At 38.2% G+C, this 24,211-nt stretch overlaps 1 protein-coding gene across 3 annotated transcripts; it reads right to left on the reverse strand.

Moving 5' to 3' along the window:
* Positions 1–594: 594 nt before the first annotated feature.
* Positions 595–23,450, reverse strand: LOC102235513 (signal transducer and activator of transcription 5B-like). 3 transcript variants are annotated; one of them, XM_023340834.1, is made up of 19 exons: positions 23,145–23,450; positions 20,353–20,488; positions 20,043–20,199; positions 18,947–19,036; positions 18,602–18,779; positions 16,143–16,273; positions 15,344–15,495; positions 14,703–14,858; positions 13,863–14,042; positions 12,807–12,894; positions 9,625–9,747; positions 9,325–9,417; positions 8,610–8,816; positions 8,106–8,200; positions 7,779–7,921; positions 6,282–6,437; positions 6,119–6,170; positions 5,180–5,284; positions 595–4,241 (listed from the first exon to the last, which is right to left on the reverse strand). In XM_023340834.1, exons 2-19 carry the CDS (start codon positions 20,478–20,480, stop codon positions 4,118–4,120), a joined length of 2,358 nt encoding a protein of 785 aa, XP_023196602.1. In that variant the 5' UTR covers positions 20,481–20,488; positions 23,145–23,450; the 3' UTR covers positions 595–4,117. The 3 variants fall into 3 exon arrangements, with proteins under 3 accessions (XP_023196602.1, XP_023196603.1, XP_023196601.1); XM_023340835.1 differs by having other exon boundaries at positions 595–4,238; positions 20,353–20,521; XM_023340833.1 differs by having other exon boundaries at positions 20,353–20,521.
* Between the last annotated feature and the right edge of the window lie 761 nt (positions 23,451–24,211).

The raw sequence follows: 24,211 nt of genomic DNA on the forward strand, positions 1-24,211 counted from the left end.
GGCTACTTTTGTAGCACTTTTTCTATAAAATTAAACTCGCAGAACTGCCCTAACGAGTTAGACCTGGAGGTTTTGTGAATTCCACTGAGATGATCTGTGAGAAAAAACTTGCAGTACTTCCTTAAGATGTGTTCCAAGGAAGATACTAAACCATGCAGAGTTATGTGATTGTTGGAGTTTGAGGGTTGTGTGCAGTACCATAGCTGGTGGACTGAGAGCTCAGAGGCTGTTCCTGCTGCAGCCAATGAGATCATCAAACTTCTTTCCATTTTGTATTTTCTCCATGTTACCCTGAACATGCCGATGGTAAAACCTAGTGATGGCAACAACCTGCTGTGCAGGATTAATGGAGTTAATTACAGAACTACCTGCTCCACCTAGCTGAGCCAGAGTTTTTTTGTTGGGAACAAAAAAGGGCAAAAATGTACAATCTCAGCTTCTTATTGGTAAATAATTTTGATGTGTTCATTTCAATCCACTTTACAGTTCTATCATTTCTGTTTATGACAAAATCCCAAATAAAAATATAGAATGTTGTAGTTTGAAGATAAGAAATCTTATGTCCATCTGTTACACAAAAGATTCACTAAAAAGGTATTTTGATGATTTTATTTTAACATGGCATAGTAGAAAACAGCATGGTATCACATTCTTCGGTATTCTATTGAAAAGTAAGTACAAAAACAAAGTCAATTCATCGCAGAAGAAAAAGTTGATCAGAAATAAAAATTAATGAATACACACTATGTACCTAGCAACCAAGAGTATCAATCTGAGAGATGTACTAAAAGGTAAACATCAGATGTATATCAGCGTCAAAACAAAAGTACCTAAAATATTTCAGACACATTAAGGAAAAGTCTTTCAAAACATAGTTTATGTTTAAACCTTACAGACAGAATTCACATGGCAGAACACAACTAGAGATTTAAAGCTGATTGAGGAACAGTAATAGTTCTGTTCAGACACAGTTAGAACTCCACTTGAAGGACTGAGATTATTTACTGCACAGTAGAGCTCATTTCTCCAGGGTCAATAGCTACCATAAGGATTTCAGATAAGAACGTTTTTCTTGTAATTTTATTCATTAACCAACTGTGACTACTTATTTCCTCTAATCTGTGACACCTTCTCTTAGCTCTTGAGGTAAAATGTGAGGCTGTACAGACAACTAGCTGGGTGTGGTCTCATTCCACATTTCAAAAGTGCGGCTGGCTCATTTTGTTGTAATCAGAGGTGCCGATCACTGATCGCTGATTGTAGTTTCGGGCTGATCACTGATCACCTGACCTGCTGATTCCAATTTTTGTCTGAGAAGTTGCTAAAAATGTTGCGAAGTGGATTGACTACTGTCAACTGAGCATGTGCAGAAATGACCTGGTGGGCGGGGCTTTCACTCAGCCCTGACATCAGAGCAGAAAAGCACAGTGGCTGATTTTCAGACTTTTGCAGAGGTGGGTAAGATCAGTGGATAAGATCAGCTTCTCCTGCAAGTATCGATCAATCTCCCAACATTAAGGAACTCCAGGTTGATTTATCAGTCCAGCCAGTTTAAACAAGCTTCCTCCTCCAGTTAAAGTTTTAAAAATGAGAATTTAATTACCCTTTGTCATAATAACCCTAAACAAGTATTTTCTATGTAAGAGTTTTATTAATGTTCTAACTATTTTGCCTCTAATAAATTCTCTGTTACAGCATGTTTGTGCACAGGAAATTTTTTTGCAAGTCTACCATCTCCAACACATAAAAAGGCACTTTAAGACTTTATTTCACCTTGTTAGGACACATTAGTTAGTGTAAATGTGGGTGTTCAAGATGCAGGTTTTAGGATTAAACTCTGCTTCGTTCTAGTGACACCCAGCTGTCTGCTTCACGTTGCATAAAACAGCTCTCTATGAAATTAAAAACACTAGCTGAATTTCGAACTCAAAGTAAAAACAACAAAAACTTAACAGTAAAATCTCATTATTTTACATGTTTCAGCACCTCAAGTCAACATAATGCAAGGCAGTACGGTGGAACAGATGCATTGCAAGGAAAAATACATCTCAAGACATTCAATTACATTTTCAACACTTAAAGTTAGACTATGTAACTTCTGAGGAAGGAAACAAAAGGATCTACAGAAATCTAACCTTTGTATCCTATATTCTTCAGGAAACCTAGAAGCAGCTACTGACACCGTTTGTGTTATGTAGCAACTAACCAGCTCAGCTCAGAGTCAAAACTACAACCAGGACCTGCAGATGATTTAAAGTGATGCAGTTCACACAAAGGTGCAGACAGTACATAAAACACACAAATGTGTTGAGTGGTAAAGACACTGAAGTTCTCTGTCACTAGAACCTACAACTGTGTGGCAGAGCACTTCTGCACAGACACTCTCCTCTTCTTGGGTCTCCTTTTATATTAACTGATTTTATTATCCCTTTGTTGTGTTTGGAGCTGCAAAAACACAGCTGGGGCTGAAAACAAAGCAATGGGAAGAGAGCTGTCAGTTCCAATCTCATCACTGCAGGCTCTGGTGCAAAACATGCATTCAGAATTTATCCGTAGAAAAGCGCTCCTATGTCAAATCCTACATTTCCAGAGGACAGCATAGAGAATCATCTAACCTGTGTGAAGGCACTAGTCAAATATTTTAGTATTTAAGCGTTTGGCTTGTTGCAAGTGGCAGTCTCTTCTTTCCTACACATTGCAGCACCTGTTTGAGGCAGAGGGGGGCAGTGTTTCAATCGTTTTACATTGGAACCCTGATATTCCAGGATTATTATGTTTTCATTTAAAGCACAAAATTAAGGAAACGTGTTTGATCAATTATGTCTTTGTTGTAGCAATGCCTCTTGGCTATGCGTTTGTTGGAAAGCCTGTTTATTTCCCTCAACATGGAGACACATTTGTCAGAAAAACTTATCAGTGTCGACCTGCAGAGTTCAGTTTGCTGGTTCCACCAAAGAAAACCCAGTGAAACCCTCTCTGCCAACGCCAGGCAGCTCATTCTGATGATTCTGGTTTGGAGCCGTTTGTTGGATTAGATATTGAAAAGGATAAAGTCAAACACGCATGTTTCCTACATGTCATCTTTGTGTTAATATTAATGCCACCTCATATTTCATACAAACAGGTTTCTCTTCAGAAGGGTTAGAAAAAGAAAGAAATTAGAATCTGTTTTTTTCCTGTAAGTTCAACAACCATTCCAATTTATTTGGACCAAACTGATTAATAATTGGTTTGAATCAGCCATAAAGTTGAAGTCACAGACAGATGAAAAAAAACTGCAGCTGGTCTGATGGTTGACACTTTTTGTAAAGTCAAAATTACTGGGGCGCAGTGGTGGCGCAGGGCAAAGAACGACCCACGTATTAAGGCCATAATCCTCATGGCAGTAGTCGCAGGTTCGATTCCCAGCCGGGCGACATTTGCCGCATGTCTTCCCCCTCTCTCATTACCCTCTTTTCTGTCCAACTACTTTCAAATAAAGGGCACTAAAGCCAATAAAACCTTTTTAAAAAAGTTGGAAATTACAATCAACAATAAGTGACATGTTAACTAAACGTGTCTGTAAGTACCATTTGTGTTGAAGGCCCCTGGTGTTTAGCAAGAAGTTACATAGTATCCAAGTTTTTCTCTCTTTAAAGTTTTTAGACAATATGTAATGACAGATTTTTATTGCTAATAGAAAATAGATTAATTTTTTAGTACTTATTCACAGATAACTATACAATCATTTCTGGACAAGCTTTTTTTCTCCCCAGTTAAAATGTTTCCTCATGTCTTGCAGGTTCATCAGCTGCACATGAACTTACTGTACAGCTTCTACTGAAAATTACTGCATGCCTAACCTTTTTATAAAAAAATACCATCAAGCAAATTCAGATGAGAGAAACTCTGGTGAGCATGAGAGGATATCATCCAGTAACTATAGCTCTATATTCTCCTCATATGGACAAGCATAACTAAATGCTAAAACCGAACTGTGAAGTGGATTGAGGTGTCGATCAAGCTGCCTCTTCTCTATTATTGCCCGTCAGGATTTTTGGGAGTGAGTGTTAAAAAGACAAAAAACAACCAAACATAGAAACAACACAAAGGTGTGCAGCGGCTTCACGTTTCAGGTTCAGGACTGCTGACTGCTCCACTGGTTGGCCATGGGCCTGCGAAGCAACTCCTCCACATGACGGGCAACATCCATCGTGTCCTCCAGGTTGAAGTCTCCCTCCGGATCCAGCAAGTTGTCACTACTGGCCACACAACAGAGGCAGAAGTTAGGAGGTCAATGAAGCACGGGAAGTCAGGAATCATTCTGTTTACTGAATGATTGCACCGTAAACTCACTGGCCGCTTTATTATACACGGCAGCAACTTGATGCATTTAAGCATCTAGATGGACAAACGTTTTCTGCACCTTGTTGAACCCAAGAACCAACCAGGCATTAGCAAGGTGTAGCAAATAGGGAAGCACCACCACTGCTATCGGCTTACAGTAAACACTTTAACATACTGGATCGGACCAATAAATAAAGCTGCAGAATGTAAGTTTAATAAGAAAATATGTTTTTTACTTCAACTTTCGCTGTGTTGTGACAGTATGACACACATGATCTGCCTCCTCCCTGTGGTTCCACTGCAGAAATACACCACTGTCTGTCAGAAACAACCAATCAGAGCCAGGGGGAGGGCCTTAACGCAGTCAATAACACCAGTGTATGATATTTACATATCTATCAAATATTTATATCAGTGCATACCTAATATCACAATTTTTTTATGTGAATTTTATTTTGTATGCCTGCTATTTTGTATATCATTTTAAAGATGCAGCTCAAACTAAAATGTTTCATAATTTTACAACCAATGATTGGTTGTTGCCTCTTAATTGTATCAAGGACCTTAAATCATTCATTTTCATGCTGTTATGCATATACTGAGAGCATTAGAGCTAATGCTCTTAAGGCTCATACTTGGACCAATAAGAAATTCAATTGCTTGATTTTGCTTTGGTGTACAAAACTCACAAAATATTTGCTTTCATCTGTTCATAAGAAAATAATTTTGAACACAAAATGCAGCAAAGGAGTGCTGCAATCCAATTGTTCCAGGTTTGATTGTAAACTGTACATAAGGTGCCAGTGTAACTAAACAGCAGACGAGCTTATGAAGAACACCACTGTGTCTTTACATGGAGGAGTAGACACCAAAGTTGTTGGAATGGCTCCCAGAGGACGAAGCTGTCTGGTCCATGAATACAACTCCAGTGGCGGGTTCAGGTTTTGGGGTGGTGAATCTACCAGAGACATGGAAACGTCTTCAGTAATAAGAACAATAAATAAAAACAGAAGAATTGCAACATTAAGATTTACAGATTGACTCAGTGAATCAGAGATTCACAGTTTCAAAATCCCAAATATGTCCAACCCTGAGTAAGACACTGAACAGAGCCGTGTGTCTTTGGCCTCATAGATTCTGTTTCACAATATGAAGCAGTCTAAACAATCACAGAAAATAAAACATCATGCACACTCCTAAAGGAACCTGAGAGCAGGTAACATTATGTTATCTGTTTTATTCTCTCTCTATAAGTTAAACCTAGCTCTGGTATTCTAGAAGTGACCTTGAAGGGGGAATCAGCTGACCTACTGCTGCCAGTACCTTCACCATCATCCTATGTATAAGGGAGAGCTGCAGAGTTAACAGGACCATGCAGTCCACTGCTGCTACATGCTCCGAAACATTTAGGCTTGAATGAAAAAGCAACAACAACAACAAAAAAAGTCAATCTTTAAGAGGAAGGACATTTCCAGACCCTTTAGAATGAAAACATATAAAATACTACAAGAATGGCTGAAAAATTATATTTATGTTATGGGCTTTTGAAGTCCAGTAGTTCATTTTCCATTTTACTGTAAAGTTAGTTTTAAATAATCTTGTCCTTGTTCTGTAGATACTGCATGAGTTTTTCTGTTTAGTTCATGACATGCATTTTAATATCCATTAGACGACAGTGCTGTAGCAGAACAGCACCGTCACAATCTGAGTTTTATGGATTAACTTTTGGGATTTAATACAACACTTTGATACTTGCTAACAATAACTGTCAGATATTATGGAATCAACTTACTCTGGTACAACTTGTTTGATTTGCGGTTTAACGTATCCATCCACTGGTTTCGCTGGAAGATAAATAATCCCCTTTAGGTTTACAGCACCACTTCCAGTCATACTGATGAAACCCTTTAAAAAGTGTGTGCTGATGATCAAAACTAAGCAGTCGGTACACATACAGAGTGGAGGGGTGTAGTACTTGGCGAAGACCTCGTCCTTGGCCCGGTCAGGGTAAAGAAACAGAAGATGATTCAAGTCACTTATGCGGTCAGCTAGGGAGCGAATGGAGAAGTCCTTCGTTGTGTAAGGCAGCAGATTCCAGACCAGCCTTTCACCTACACAATTACATCAAAGATGACAATGCTAGATTCAGTAAGGATTGGTTTCTGACTGGGGCTACCAAAACCACCATACACACTAATCGACCAATAGGAAGACGTATAAAGCCTTCCTATTGGTAATAAAATATTCCAGGTGTTAATAGGATGCTGTTCAAGCCACTGCAGGAGTTACTGCTGCCATTAACCCTTTACTTTCTCATCTCCGTGTCTTAGTGTGCATGTTCTGTCTTCTCAAACCTCCAGTCGCCCATGACTGATGGCTGAGCACACTGAGCTAGGTTCTGCTTCCTGTTGAACAGGACTTCTCTGGACTTCAGATACATAAATGCTCAATATGAACTGTTGCAAATTAAATGACTGAGTTCCCTTGGATAGAAAACTTTTTCAATTTGAATAATAAACTGAACTTGACTGCATTGTCTTATAATTGGGACTAAACTAGAATCTATGTTATGGACTCTGAACCTGTCTGCATGATTGAACTGAACGCACTACATGTTTTTGTAAATAAATAAGATTTTTTTTCTGTTCAGTGCCTAAAGATGATAATTTTTTGACAGGTGTTGTATTAATAACTGATGTGAACTGAAAACTGTAGCCTGTGGTTTGTGTTATCTTATTAAAATCTAAGGTGTTTTAAAGTCTCTCCTTCTAGTCCCTGAACATTGGTCTGTTTTGGTTTTAGGCTCTTATGCATGCCATTATACTGTGTTAACTGTAGGCTACCTGGCTAAGTGTTTTATGCAGATTACTTTGTGACCTGGTTATTCTGTAGTGTCTGCATAGCTGAGTTATTGGAAGAAGTGTTTGTATATATTTTGGATTATGTGTTTTTGATTGGGTTTTCTGCAGATATTCCTCTCGTCTAACGTACTTTTTCAAACAGAATAGCCAAACTGCAGCTGTGTTTTGAACTAAACTGGTTGTCCTGCTGTTGGAAGGGATGCAAAGTCTAAGGCTACATTCACACAGCAGGTCTTGATGCTCATTTAAAAGGTTTTGGTGAAATCCAATTTTTTTGTGTGGTCGTTCATACAATTAGTCAATCCCAATAGCAATGAGCGTTGCTTTCAGAAGTAACTTCGGCTCCATCCACGAACGGATTTTGAAGTTTATTCAGCAATGGGAGCCAACAGTATTGTGACAGAATTCTTACATAACATCATAAACATAATTTTCAGCCTTTGTTTATGTTATAATTTACTGGCTTCTTCTGTTGAAGAGTTATGATGCATGTCTCACGTCAATGACAAACATTATTACATCGATTAAGAATATTGTAATATTCAACTTACATGTCATCCAGTGCAATACTGCCGAATTAGTTTTTTTTACCTTGTTTGTTGGGATTTTCAGCCACCCAGGCAATAGTGATGCCTCCGATCTCAGAGTCACTGAAGCGCAGCAGGAAGGTGCCGTTGGGTTTAGACAGCAGCATGTCCTGAGCCTGCTGCTTGTTCACAAACCCAAGAATAGCCCTGAAATCACAGCCATGGGGGAAATTAACTTAGCTGTCTTTTTTCTGGGTCAAACATTAAAAAGTGTGAAACTTTCAATAAATGCAGACAGTGACAAAAATAGACTAATAATGCACCATTTTAAATTTACATTAAAAAAACAAACAGCTTTTTTTTTTAAAAAAAGAGTCACATAATTCATTACCCATCATTCCAATGAGGTTTCAGGTGTTTCTTCATGAGTTCTACCACGCCATCAAACCACTGCCAAAAGGTAAAGTTGCGTCCAGGCAAGTTTTCCTGTTAAATCACATCAAAAAATCTGTCAATTTGTTTCCAGAAGTTACTGAAAAATTCTGAAACCAGAGCTGATTGTAACAACACAGCAAGTTGGTTAACATAAAATGCCTAAGTATTATGTAGCACAGCTTTAACAAATACAACTAACAGTGACAGAGAAGTCAAGTTGTGATGTTCCTCAAATATACTTGCTCTACTATCAACTTCATTAGAGTAAATGGCTCTGATACACTAACTGCTGCAAAGGTCTATAACAACGAGTAGCTGCTACTATTTAAAGTTTCCCCACTGCAAATAATTAAGCTTCGGTTCCTGTGACATTTTATTGGTATTCATTTAGTCTCAGTTAGGAACAGTCACATTCACCTGCTTGGAGAAAAGCTTAAATGAGAAAATGAGCCGGCCTCACCCGGTTGAACTGGGCCCAGGAAATGGTCATGTTACGGTAATCCTCAGGGTTATTACTGCTGTTTGAAAACGCTTTCTGTGCCAGGAAGACCAGGTTATCTTCCGTCAGGCCACGCCCACTGTGCATTTCTGCCTTGTACTTCATATCAAGGGCTTCACATAGCTGGGTCCACAGCACTTTGTCAGGGACAAGGAACGGCACTCTTCCCTAATGAAGGAGAAGGTGAAAGAACAGTGTTAATAAAAGTATAGCTAGCTAAGGCAGGGCAGGGATTCCTTTAATTTACTACTATTTTTTACACTACTTTTATTTTGTCTATTTTAGATCATAAACAGCCAAATCCTTTCTTAGTTTAGAGTATTTAATTGTTGCAAGTTAAAACTAAAAACATGTATTGTGTTTAATATAAGGACAATTTGAGCTTCTTGGCCATTAAAATGAATAACTAGAAATCTGTTGGTACATTCTTACTTTAAACACCTTATTTTAACTTCATCTGAAGACAGACATTTACATTTTCCTCTGTGCTGACTTCTTAGAAGCATTAGAAGAAAAAAAAACTGAAAGCATTTTAGAAGAAATTAAAACAATTACAATGATTACCATAATATAAAAAGCTGCATTAAACATTACTCTGGTGTTTACTTGTGTGTATATTATATATATATATATATATATATATATATATATACACTTTTAAGGACAAGTATCTTACTGGCTCAGCAAAGGCGTTGTCCCACAGGACTGTTGCCGTGGCGTTATTGTCCTGACTGCCATGGACAATCACAACGACCGGTAAAGACAGAGTCTGCAGGTCAAACATAAAACATTAAAGTCAACAGGTAAACACAAGCATTCTGAAATTATTTGAATTTGCACAATTACAAAACAGAATTTCATTGCTATGATGGGTTAGGCTTGAACAGAACCATAGAACAGTACTTTTACTGGACTGTTTTCAGGGTTCTGATAGCAAAAAATAAATCAAATCTTTTAAGGCTTCCATGTGAATGACCTTGACATGAAACACCAGCTCGTTTCCTCCAATGCTGAACTGGGACTCAAACAGAATTGTAAACTTCTCCTCTGTCACAGACTCGGCACCTCGACGATCCGAACGCTTAATTCGCTTCAGTGACTGTGAAAGAACAAACAAGCAACATATTAGACATGAAGCACTTCACCACAACAAGCAGAGTGGTAAATGTGTAACTTTTTAAAACCAAAAGCTGCCACACAGACAGAAATGGGATCAAATCCCTAAACTGGCTGAGGTTTTGGGATTCACTGAACTTTGAGCTTTAAAGCTAAAGAAATGACCAACACATACAGACTGGATCACTTTGTCAAAATGATCCAAACTGTACACTACAGTAGTGTTTTACATTATGTACGAAGTGATCAAAATTTAGGAAATCAATACTTATTATTAGGGATCCACAACAGATTGACATCAACAAAAGTATAGAGCTTTGGAACCACAGTCACTGCATATGATGTTTACGTCTTGCTCTGCGCCATCTTTAAAGGCCACAGACCAAAACAAACGTTATTCCGGCGTTTTCAATGAGTTACCAACCGCAGTGAAGTTGTTTTCAAGTTGGATATTGGATATCCACACTCCGCAGAGTAAGGGGTTTTTAGCTCAAGGTTGAACCGATTTATGAACGCTAATTCCGGCCAGCTGTTCTCTAACGCTCCTCCCTCCTCAAGCGCTCGGAGGTTCGGTGACCGTCAGTTTCCGAACCAAACACTCCTGTAAATAAATGCCTTGCCTTGTGACCAACTGATACAAAAAAGTGGCAATTTATGCTGTCACACAAGGCACACAATCCTCTATTAAAATTTTAAGTCAATTCAATATTTTAAATAATTTTTATGTTTTTTTCAATAGCTTCCAAATCGTTGCCCCATTAACTCAAAATCAGATTGAAATTGTTCTTTTAGACTGTACAGATGAAGCACACTCATCCTTATTACATTCGGACCCCTTTTTCTTTTTACTAATTTTATATTTTAAAAATATATTTTTTAAATGTTCATAAAATGTATTACCTCAGATGATCATCACATTTGTTACGTGTAATGTTCAATTACATAAAATTCTAGGACAGGATCTATTTCATTACATGTTCACTACTTACCTGAATTATATTAAATACAACAAATATTTCCTTAAAGTGTGATCTATTTCATAACATTTACTTGTCACATTTATTGTTCACTCTGAATCGTTTAATTACACATTAAATGTTTAAAGATGGGCTCTTTCATCTGGTTTTGATTGTTTACATTTAATGTTGACTGGAAAATGTCTGATTATGTAATTGTTTACTTTAATCACATGTTTATTTAAAAATATAATCTTTCACTACATGTATGTTTATTACCTGAAATATTTTAAATATCAAATTTTTTACTTAAAATGTGATTCATTTCATCACCTGTTTACATGCAACTTGAAGAGCTTGAATCAAACGTTTCATGAATGTTTACCACATTAAATGATTAAATGACAGAAAACAGCCACTTCCAACTGAACACATATTTCAACACAAATGGTTCCTGTTCCTCTTCAGAGGGTGCAGCCTTGCTGAGCTTCTCTCCTGGGGTTTCCTCCTCAGCCTCTCCAACTTGCTCCTCTTCTACAGCCTCCGCTGCTGTGTTTTCATTATTTACCTCTTCTGGGGTAAATAATGAAAACACAGTCTCTGTAACTTGTTGATCCACCGTAGTTTTGCTGTATCACCTCTTTAATTTACGTACATGTCGGTCCGATGTTGTGGCGTTTACCTCGCCTTACCATTTCAAAGGTCGGTTTGCCTTTAAGAGGACATATCAGAACACACATCAGTATTAATGCTGTAAATTTGATAACACTAGTAAAATAGTTTACTTCACAATAATGGAATAACCTCGATGTCCACTGACAAAACTCGGACTATGCTACATAAAAAATAGAAGCCCGACCTAAACAAGGTTGACCCACTTAAATGAACTCAACTAACTGAACATGAGTAAACCCAGACAAAATCATAGCAAAACATTATGACACAACACCAACAAAGCGAATTTAGACACTCACCAGAATGGACATGTCTGGAGCAAACTTGTAGATATCTTGGGATGTTGGAGAACGTAATATCAGGACGTCTCACCGCTGATACCCGGGATATTCGTCTCCTTTTCGTTAGCTCCGATAACTTAGCCCCCTCACGTTGTTTACAGGCAGGAAAACAGTGAAACGAAAGTCCGTTTTCCATCTTTTTACCGTTTCGGTTGTCACTAGACATTACATCCAATAACGCAGCAAGTTCGAACCATTGATAAATCATTTTAAGTAACTTAGATTAAAAATATCTTTGAGACAGTCGTTTTTGTCGGTTATGTTTATGGCCCCTGAAGATGGCGCTCATATCCCCACGTCTAGAGCAGTGACGTCACGTTCCAACACTCTATTAGTCGATGTTAGTAATTTTTTTCACACATCGGTATCTGTTCGATATGTGAAACTGGGCCGATATTAAAACTGATGTTTATTTCCATCTTGTTGCCATTTGTGTTTCTGGATGTGGATGTGATGAAGTTGGCTCTTTGGTCATGTAACAGTAAAACAGCACAGGATTGTAGGGAGTTTAACTGAAGCACAGTACAAATGTGTGTTTTTTCATGGTGTTGAAAGCTGAGGGAAATATATACAGCTCTGGTAAAAATAAAGAGACCACTTCAAATGATCAGTTTATATGATTTTACTTTTTATAGTTATATGTTTGAGTAAAATGAACATTGTTCTTTTATTCTCTGATCTACTGACAACATGTCTCTGAAATTCCAAGCAAAAAATGTGTATTTATTAGCAGAAAGTGGGAAATGGTCAAAATAACAAAAAAGATGAACTGCTTTCAGACCTCAAATAATGCAAAGTAAACAAGTTCATATTCATTTAGAAACAATAATGTTTTAATTCAGGAAGAGTTCAGAAATCAATATGTAGGAGGTTTAAAATGGGGTTCAGTGCAGTGGGCTCTTAAGTTTTTCCAGAGCTTTATATAAATGTGACATCTGTAAATCTTGGTTATCGGCCATAAAAGCAATACTAATATTGGATATCGATATCAGCACAGATTCTCATATTGGTGGATCCCTTGTGATTCTATAAGTAAAAAAAGGCAGACTGAGTGCAGTAAAACAGTTTACCATGTTGCGGAAGTGTGCACTCAGAGTGCCTGTGGCCTGATGGTACTCCATGACACAGTTGTTGTTAAGGATTTCTCCACTGCTTTCACTGTCAAGGGGAAAGACAAGCAGACAGACATTCATTTCTCTCTTGTCCCTTTAAGAAAAAAGTTAAACTAAAACTAGCTCAATTAAATTTGATCCAAGCCTAATTCAAGTTAATTATAACAATAAAACATCTTACATAATAATGACCTTTAAAATGATGTCAAGATGAGAAACATAAAATCTCATTTCAGCTCATACCCAAGGCAGGGTTTCCCCCAGGAAACCTAAGACCGGTGGGTGGTAGGGCGCAGTCTTGCATCATGACTGAGCTCAAAATGTTTAAAATTGACGGGAAATTTGAAAATATCACTAGGTAATTATGTGTTATTGGAAGACATTATTAAAGATACATAACCAAAAACTCTTAAGTTTAAAAAACGCAAACAAAAAAAACATACAATAAATATATTTTTTTTGCACTTCATCTTAATTAAAGTGTCAACAATTTTTTATTCTTTTATCTTTGACTTGTCACTTTATTTTTTGAAGTTGTTAGTGTGTAGAATGCTAAAGACAGGCAGTGGTTGTAGAGTTCAGGTGAATTAAAACGTCTCAGTCTGTGTTCACATACTGACTATACTATGTTGTCACTGTGAAACTGAAATGTTTCACCTAAGAAACTCTTTAACCCGTCTTTGCAATCACCGTTACTGCTGTATAAAAAAACTTAAAGTAAATAAAGAAACAATGCTTAGCCTGGTGGGGGCACAACTGAAGCCTGTTGGCCCTCCAGGCTTATGATGCACTGGAGGAGACCCCACCCAGGGTTAGCAGAAAGCAGTCCTTTCACCAGGGCAGCTATTTGTCTCAACTCATGGAATGTATCAATTACTGTACATCTATATTAACCACAACTAAAGCTGTAATGTTTTATTTTAAAAAATCTGAAATATTTGCCTTTTCTTATCCAATAAAATGTCTGGTGGAGGTTTTGAATGAGACAAGTTTCCATCCAGCTAAGCTCCTCACCTGTGTGTGCTTTCATTCTTCAACAAAGCTTTGGCTTGCTGCTCACTAACAATGACAGCCTTGACCTGCGGTGGGTTCATGTGGACATTGAGCTTCCCCCCCACTAGAAGACGGACTGTAGCTGCGAACTTCGTCTGGGTCTTTAACACCTGGGGCGGCTGCTTTTCAATGATGAAGGTGCTGAAAAACAGAAACACAGTAACATGTTGATCAGCAGTTTACAGCTGACTGATGAACATCAGAGTATGGATTAAGAGAACATCAAGGAGAGATTATTCACTGCATTAGAAGAAAAGTTAAATGGGGAAAAAAAAAACATTTGTAGTAGAGTTGTCACCATCCTAATAATTTATACCATTTTTAATATTGCAGCAGTATTTTTTTGTTAAAGACATGGTTCTTTGTGGTAAAGAGAAAAAGTACAATTAATTCCAATAAGACAACATTTTAACTTTCTTAATTAGGGCAAAACTAATAAAACGGAGCTCTTGTTTAGAAAGATATATAAATATTAATATCTTGGCAAGTGTAACGTCTCTTGTTAAATCCCCAAAATATAAAACAATATACCAGTATAATGTTAATATTCCTAATATACAGTTTAACATTCAGTATGTTGGTGCATGTCGCCTGTATGAGTGACATGCACCACACATGTCGCACCGCTCAGTTGTGGAAAACAATTTGATCTTTTTAGGACTGCTTGGGAAAGATTTAAAGAAAAAAAAAAAAAAAAATCGGATTGATCCAAATAAACATTGCACATATAAATGAGATCTGTTGAAAGTCCCTATATGACTTTAGGTGTTCAATATGAAGAAATAAGTGGCAGAGTTTTACCTTGTGACCAGGGCAGAGATGATGTCAGTAATGTCAGAGTTGAGTTTGGTGAGCAGCTCTTCTATTGAACCAGGCAAAGGGAGCTGCTGGGTAAGATGCTCACAGCGCCGAATCTGCTGTCGGTTCTGCCAAATCAGGTCCGCCAGCTTCTCGCACCTTTACAAGACAGAAAAGGGAGAAATACCTCACAAAGGTTTATTCACAAAATAAAATGAATGTCTATAACATGCAATTTTTTTTTTATTCAATATGAGAATAAGAATGTGTCCCTCCAGGATTTCGTGATTGTTTTTGCAATCAAAATCACTGATTATGTGGTGCTACTTTAGAAATATTTGCAAGAATTTAGCAATAAATTCTTCATATAGATCATGGACTTTGACCGCAAGTAAAGCTGAGACAAATGCACGGTAGAAGTTAGAAATGCTGCCACTTGCAGGTGGGAGTTAGAATCACTTTAAAGCAAAGTTTTTGACAATTTTTGTTTCAAATTTACATTAAACTCACAATTACTCAGTAGCACAAAAAATGCAAGGATCTGATGATATTGCATGAATTTCCTTGATCACAGAATTGCAAAAAAAAAAAAAAAAAGAAAAGAAAGAAAAAGCTTGAGGGAACAAAATCTGTCCAGGTTTTACCAGGACTGCAGAACGTCCAGTCCGCCCTCATGAGGACCCCCGTTGCCAGCCAGCTGCTGTCTCCTCTTCCACTGAATGAGTTCCTCGTCCAGGATCAGAGTCTGCTGTTTCCTCAGTAAACCCAGAGTCTTCTGGTGCTGATCTGCCAGGTCCTACCAGCAGAGAATCATCTGTGTAAACCTGACTTCATAAGCTCACAGCAAACAAACTCTGGTCCAATGAAAATGTCACGTTTGAACACATCCTCTGTCTCAGCCACAGTCACAGTCCAACAACATGCACCGACACGTCGACCTGGTAAGCTGTGGAAAACTATATGAGCTTTTCAGGACTGGTTGGAAAAGATTTCCAGGAATTATTTCAAAACCATTAGCAAAGCTCTAGATCCAGTTAGCAGCACTTGAGAAGATCTTCTGAAAAATTAAACATTGCGAAACTGAGCATCTTAATAAATCAAAACCTAAGACTCATTTTAAACAGACATCGTTTGTCATGTCTTGTAGTTTCCTAAGAGCAGCTCCCTCTGAACGTCTGTAACAGCCAGAAGGTTCGAGTAAAGCCGCCTCATTGCTACCTCCTTTTTAAGGATCTAGTGCTTACAGTGAGCCCTGATGGATGTTGTAGGGAACTGCGATCAAAGACAACACCCAGCGTGAATGAGAAGCCTGGCGGGTCACCAGGCTTTACCTACGCTCCCACCAGGCTACTGACAATTTTTGTGCAAACAGCAACTGTGTTTTGCAAAACACTGATAAGCATGGGGAACATAAGACTAATAATAAGTAGTGTGTATTCATACAAGCCTGTATTTCTGTAGTGTGCTGGCCTCTCTGGCGAGCCAGGTCTCCACAGTGGCCCTCTTGCTCTGCAGGGTGGCTTCCCGCTGCGTTCGCTCTGCTGGGGGGACTGAAGACAAGCTGCTCAGCTGGGCTGGCACAGGGAAGGGCAGACAGCATGCAGGATGTTAGAAACCCACCCTGGTGCGTACCTCAGAGAAAAGACCATGACAATGCTCTGGTGACACTAAACCAGCCGGTCATTGCAGTAAAGCCTATCTGAGCCATTTCATGCATTGCAAGACACAAAGGCTGTGTACTAAATCGAGATAGAATTGATAATGAAAGCAATGTTTGCTCTCTGTTTGCGATTAATTGATTTCATGCATTAAATCAGTTAATCTCCTGATGGATGAAAACAAGCTCAATAATTTCCATGTGCATGATTTACAGTTTTTCCTCTTTCCACCAAAATCTGGATGACTGGCGTCTCTATCTGGTGTTTTGGTCTCACTTAGTCCTTTTTTGAAGGACACTTTTGTTTACAGAGACTTTATAATTCATTTTATTTGTAGTTTCTGTTTTGTTTGCTTATTCTGGATATTTAAAATGTTGGTAACACTTTAATTGACTGGTTGTGACTAAGACTGTCATGACACCGTCATAAACATGACACCTGTCATGAACATGAATAAGTCTTCATGAATATTTATGACTGTTGTCATAAAGTGTCATTCGGTAAATCATGACAATTTTAATACAAAGTTGACATTATTCAAATGGTCTTCGTTATGACAACTTGTCATTAACCGAGAGATCATGATCTGACATAAATTTGTTATAAAAGTATTACTGATTAAACTTTAAAAATTATGTAGCTTAATGTTATTAAAGCTAAAGTTTAATCAGTAATACTTTTATAACAAATTTATGTCAGATCATGATCTCTCGGTTAATGACAAGTTGTCATAACGAAGACCATTTGAATAATGTCAACTTTGTATTAAAATTGTCATGATTTACCGAATGACACTTTATGACAACAGTCATAAATATTCATGAAGACTTATTCATGTTCATGACAGGTGTCATGTTTATGACGGTGTCATGACAGTCTTAGTCACAACCAGTCAATTAAAGTGTTACCAAAATGTCTTTCAGTTTCAATGTTAAACGTACGTTAGAATTTAAAGTTTATTGAATTTTGAGAATGTGTTCATGCATTATTATGAAATTACCATTATTTGAAAATTATCTGAAAAAAAAAAACCAACAAAAAAACCCAACATCATCATTTATCGCAATAACTTCTGGAACAATTTAACGTCAAGCAAAATGTGTTACTGTGACAGGCCCAGTATGAAGACATATTTCAAAATATTAGAACACCCAATGACAGCCTGCATGTTTAACATACTGTATTTGACATTTTAATAACCAGTTCAATTATATCAATACTGGGAAGTTCTAGTAATATACCAAATATAATTAAGATGGTAGAAAATATCTTTGAAATTCTATTCTAACATTTAACAAAAATGCATTCTCTGAAGCAAAAAAATAAATAAATAAAATAAAAATAGGACACCCTTAAATCACACCACCCTCATTTCAGGTGAGAACTTTCCGTCTCCACATTTTAGAGGAGGTTTGCTCTGTTCAAGTCTCAGACATTTAGTTCAGCGCTATGGACTGTGAAAGTGAGAGTGAGCATGATGGTGAGATATAAGAACCAATTGAAACCTTCAGGGAGTAGATTACAGATAGCAGCTCCTGAGTCCGGTAAAGGATTTAAAAAGTTCTCAAAGGAAATTAAAATCAGTCATTCCACTGTACAGAAAGTAGTCTGCAAGTGGAGGACATCCTAAACACCTGCCATCATGTCCAGATCTGAGAGCAGACCTCAAAATGCTAAAAGACAACAATATTATAGTTTATCACAATAACTTACAAAAACTCTAAACTATCATAACAAAGCCATAACCTCTAGTTGCTGTTGAAAGTCCATGTCTGTCCAATCAGAAGAGACTGAACAAGTTTCACCTTCCTGGGTTTTGTGCAAAGAGGAAACTTTTACTGTCTGAGACAAACATGAAGGTCACCAGAGAGAACGCAGACAAAGACCAGAACTTCTGAAGTCATGAGTCTAAATGAAATCATGTGGACACAGAACAGAGGACATGTTTGACATAAATCAAACACAGGAATCCAGGAAGAGAACCTCATACCAACTATGAAGCATGGAGGTGGATGTGTCATGCTTTGGGGATGTTTGTTATAGCAAGACCTGACAAGAGTATCAGACGGTGTCTAAGGAAAATGTCAATAAAAACACTAACTCTAGGGTTTAGTGGGCACGTTGCTCTGATTTTTCCCTCAGGAAGGGAAAACACAAGAAATGAAAGTCAGAGTAAATATCTGCTTTGAAAATGTTCATTATTGAGGTTTGTTTCACCAAGTTTTCTTTGTATGACAGTCTCACCCTGGATGCGCAGGTTTTCCTGGTACTGGATGATGAAGTATTCCTGACTGTGCTGCAGCTTCCTCAGCTCGTTCTCTGTCTCTTGTGTTGCTAGGCGCAGCTCTTCAAAAGCTTGGTTGATCTGTTGATGTCGCTGGGACAGCGTGTCCATGGCCTGCCCACCGCTCCCAGAGCTCGCCTGCACACCGAACCATTAGGAAACGTACTTTCAATTTTGACGGCAACAATTACAACCGACAATGTGTTATTGTTCTTAGTTTTATTGCTCTGCTGCAGGCTGGGAAGTAATATTTTCACAAATGTCAGCTTATGATTAAAAAACAAACAAAAAAAACAACAACTTACATTTGTTGCTTCTTGAACTAGTCTCTGCTCTGACTGCAGGATGTGCTTAATGCAGCGCACCAATTCAAAAGGACAGCGGTCATAAGTGCTCTGCAGACAAAAAATGATTCCATGTGGTTAAAACTCAGCATTTAATGTCACTTTAACTCACATGACACAACTGTACTTCTCTGGCACAATGCAACAGCACCATCCAACACCAACATTTACAGTTCACTGGCACCTGGGGGGCTGTTGATGTCAATGTGAGGATCCCTATAGATGCATGCATTTCAGAAGTTTGTTGTTCTGGAACAGGCAGGAATGTGTCAACACAATGCCAAGAAGGAAAGATGTCTGCAATGACCGTAGAGAAGTAAGTGTTGAAATTCCTCAATCTGGGAAGGGTTATCATTTCTAAACCTGTTAAAATCCAATCATTCCACACAAAGAAAACATCTTCACACGTGACAAAGAATTCAAATGCTCATCAGGAGAGGATGTGCCAGGAAGTTTACACAGAGGCCTAACTGGAAAAAAACTAACTCAAGAGCTACCGTATTTTCTTAAGTAGCTCCTGTTATTTTATTTAAAGTTATTTAAAATAAAATTATTTTCCATAATTTCTAAGTTAAATATTTCATTTTGACTTCTTTTGTAGAGCTATGAATTAGTGATCCTGGTGAACTCTTATCCATTTTTACATGTCAGATTTGACAAGTTACTTTAAATAAACTACGTACATACCCACCAACACTGTAGTTCAGTACACTAAACAAATCCATAATATTTACACTAAAAGTGTTTGCGGCGTAACCTTTGAAGTCATGTATAAGATTATTTTCCCTAGATTTCCAAATGAACATGTTATCTCACAGTGTATGATCAGTACTTTTCCTTGCTTTATGTCTCTAGGCAATACCTGAAAAGCAAAGCCACCTGAGGAATCCTGAAAATCCAGTTTTGTGCTTACAGTCAGACTCCTGGCCCTACACTGAAAGTAGTAAAAGGATCTCAGCACACACGCTGAGGGATGCAGGTAGCACAGCTAAAGAACACACGCACTTAAAATGAATGAACCAACAACACACCCAACCCTGGGGGCTCCAACAGCTACCTTGAACTGGCTGGCTAAATGCCCCAGCTTGATCTTGAGAAGAAAGCCATCCTCTCCTCCCTGAATCTGGGCTTTTTTCTGCAACTCTGCCACCAGGTTGTCAAGCAGATGCTTAGCTTTAGTCTCTTCTCCTGGGTTATCCAAATCCACAGAGTCCCTAAGAAACAAATACTTTATTAGATCTAAAGCACTGAAAAGGACAACACAATTTCTATTCATTGTGAAAAAAAGGGAGAAACATTTCAACAAAACTATGTAACCTATTTGCTTAGATCACAGAGACAGAATCCAGCACAGGTTTGCTGCATACCAAGGCTGGCTTTCAATCCACTGGGCCAGGTAGTGTCGCACCTCGATGGGGAAATGCTGACCGTACAGCGCCTGCATCTGATGCAATGCGTCGCCCTGAAGCTGTTGGGCCTGAATCCACATCGCCATGGTGCAACCTGTGGAACCAAGACGCAAATCGGAAAAGAGGCCTGGAAAACAAGGTTTATAAACAGTTAGCACTGAAAACCATTCAGAACACCGAGAATGAGACTGCGTGAAAGAACAACAGCTGTGATGTGTGTTCAAGAAAGGTTAGCATGTTTGCTTCCAGTTAAGTGAAGCGATTTAAATTCTGCAATAAAGAGGAGAACTAAGTGCGTGCAGACTTTAACTAGCCATTTATGTGACTTAGCAGAAGATCAAAGCTTCAACGCTGTTGTTGGTCTTGTTAAGTTACTTTGAACTGCTGTACAAGTCAGAAGAAGAAGAAGTCAGCCACTCCCTAAAAAATAGGGGTGCACCGATTGCAGTTTTCTGCCGATAACTGACCTTTAAGAAGCCTAACCTGGTGGTTCTGGCCCACACTGATTTTTTTGGTCTGAAAAGTCGCTAAATATACCAACAAAGTCTCTAAGTTGGCAACAGCGAGGTGACTGTTAGCAGCGCTCGCACAGACAGGACTTGTTGGGCGGGTCTGTCAGTCAGCCCTCTCACATCACAGCAAAAAACCGGGACAATGGCTGACTTTCAGGCCTTTGCAGAGGTAGTAAGACCGGTTTCACATGTAGTATCACCTGATCACCCAAAATTAAGAAAATCAGGGACGTTTTATTGGCTGGTCGATTTATAGTAGCATCCCCACTAAAAGCTCCTGTGATTGGACAGCTGAGGAGAGGAGCAGACACTGAGCCTGTCAGATACTTTAGCATTCTTGTTATCATTAGGAGTGGGGTGTGTGGTAAAACTTAAACTTACTTCTACCTTTCTGTAGAAGTATGTATATATACTTCTACATACTTGCATAAAACTTTGTTTTGCCAGAATAAAAGCATACAATATAAAAGGTACATATATGTTTATCATCTACACATCTTCTGCTTATGCAAGATCCTGTTGAGTGTGTGTATGTATCCATGTGTGTGTGTATTACTATGACTTAAAGTGTGTGCAATTTCCAAATCCTTCCATCACTTTCCTACTAAAACAAAAAAAGTATTATTGTTCCACTCCATGCTATTTTCCAGGGGAGTCCTGAACTGCTATCAGCCAAGAAACGGGTACAGGGTTACCAGCCAGGAACTAAAAAATATATATAAGCACACTATAGAATCACTCTGCTCCAGCATTTAGTCTGCCCCAACATTTCTATCCAGCAGCGCTTGCATCCTGCAGGCAGATTTAATAAGAAATGGGTACGTTTTTTCATATTGTTGTTGACTATTGTTTTCTGAGTAATATTACTTCATCAAGACATTCCTACATTCCACACTATAAAGTAAGTAATAAAAGTATGAATGATTCATGCTGATATATCGGGTCAGTACACATTATTATATATATGATATATCGGTATCATGCAATACGCAAAGCTGCAATATTGGTAAGATAAAAAGTTGTAACTGGACACCTCTACTTATTCTATTATATGGAGCCCTTTATGGGACATGGTTTTTCTTTTTTCCCCTTTTGGATTACCTCGTAAAACTTTTGCGTTACCTCGCAACAGGTTTTCCGTTTTCTCGCAATAATGTACTAATCAGTTCATGTGGCATAATTGAATACTGTAAGCCTTTCTTCAACATATTTTCTGCTGTAATATAAGGTTTTCATGAGGTTTTTCCATATATCTTAATATCTTGTTGTGAAATATCTGAAGTTCTATATTTTTTTCTTTAGGACAGAAATGCACCACAAACCTATGATATAAAACACAAACTTTCCAAAAGTAGGAAAGAAAAAAAATACATCCAAACTATATCTGAACTATTATCGCAGAGTAATAAGTCATCTGACAGTTTTGTGTTGATAGTCTGAATGGTTAAAAGGCTGTTTTCGTGCAGTTCGATCTCAGCCTTACACAGACAGACATAAACATTCAGTGAATAAATCGATTTTCAAACAATTATTTGCACCAAAGAGTTAAGAATGAACAGGTTTTCACTGAGGCTCTTTAAATATGTATATATTTGAAATTTTAAATCGACATTCGTCACTGTTTACGAAATAGACCAGCAAATATTGTAGTAAGCATATTGCGAGGTAACGCAAAAGAAAAAAAAATGTTCCCCGTGTCCCGTGGAGGGCTCCGTACTATTGATATAAGAGTTCATTAGGTACAACAGAAACACAAAAAGCACAATACATCAAAGTTATGCGACAGGTTATAATGATATAGATTGAGACTTTGTTTCGCCTACTTTAGATTAGTCAGCAAAAACATTAACCCGTCAAAGTGTATCAAGGTGAATAAAAAGTGCATTGTTGGCTTTATGGTAGTGTGAGAAGGTTTCATCGGTTCTCATGTGGAACTTCCAGGTAGGAAAACCCAGTCTACCTGGAAGTTAAAGACACCGTAGCTTCTAAGCGGTACAGTACACCGATACGGGCGCTGAAAGCAGAAGTTCTCTGGAGAGAACGCCTTTGTGTCCCGCTATAATAATGTGTACAAGGCGAACGACACAGTAGTGGAGTTCTATTCAATAAGTTACTTTTAAAGCGGTACGCCAGCTAGCTATTGGTAAGCTATCCCGTTAGCTAGCAGAGTGAGGAACAAACAAAACTTCACTTCATGCTCCAAACGCAAGCGTTTCACTTCCTGAGGCCTTCACTCACCTTTGTGGAGGCTGCAGCTCCCCAGTGAACGCCACACACGAGAGGTAAAGGTTCAGCTTAGCCTGTCATGCTGAAAGCTTGTCCCTCAACATTACTTATGGTTCTGCTAAGCAGACTGTTGCTGATATCCGCTCCGTCACCAATTAATATAATGCAGTCAATTTACGAGTTCAGACTTCAAACTGCAAATCTCGCTAAATCTCGCTCTGATAGATTGGTGTTGGCGGCGTGTTCGTGTGACTGAGAGTTTGACGTTTGTATTTTGCTGCGCACCGAGCTATTTCCGGGTGTATTGTTGAAGCTACAGACGGTCTCAGAAAGTCCCACCTCTTCCTACCTACAGGGGCGTCAGACGGCCTGACACCAGGTGTGTCTAAACCCTGCGTGTTTCCTGCTGACCTGCTGGATATACACCATATTATTCATTTTTTTTCATGACTGATATAACAACGTGTCTCCCAATAATTATAGAAACTCAGTAAGTTTGGCATGTAGCAAGAGCACTCTAATCCTCTTCCATATTGACATTGTTTTACAATTATAATTTATTTTTTTTAACGTATGTGATGTTTGTATAAAGAAATACACTGGATTGGAGTTGATGTCGCTTTACTAGTCAAGTCATACAGCGACACATGGCTACAATCCGTCTCTGGATGTTATCTGTTCTCTATAACACACGTGCGCACTGGAACAGTTTTTCTCCTGGTGAGTTCACTGACAGTCTGCAACATAAATGTATTAACGCCGCTGTATACATTATAACATCTGGAGCGTGTTTTTTTATTCCTCTCAAGTTTTTTTCTCATTTTAATCTGATATTTTTTCCAATTAAAAAAAAGGAATTCTGACATTTTAATATCAGAATTCTTTTCTTTTTTTCAGTGTCCATGATCCTTTCATTCTGTTGTAAAATTTCGATGAAAAAACTGCCGAAACCGGCATTTATTATATATTTAACAACACTAGTTAAGAGCCACTGTGGCTCCAGAGTCATAGCTTGCAGATCCCTGGTGGTGAATTTTTGATGAGGTTTTTCTTGGTTGATGTTTTCTTCACTCTTCATG

The sequence above is a fragment of the Xiphophorus maculatus genome, chromosome 10, assembly GCF_002775205.1.
Source record: "Xiphophorus maculatus strain JP 163 A chromosome 10, X_maculatus-5.0-male, whole genome shotgun sequence".
Lineage (NCBI taxonomy): Eukaryota > Metazoa > Chordata > Actinopteri > Cyprinodontiformes > Poeciliidae > Xiphophorus > Xiphophorus maculatus.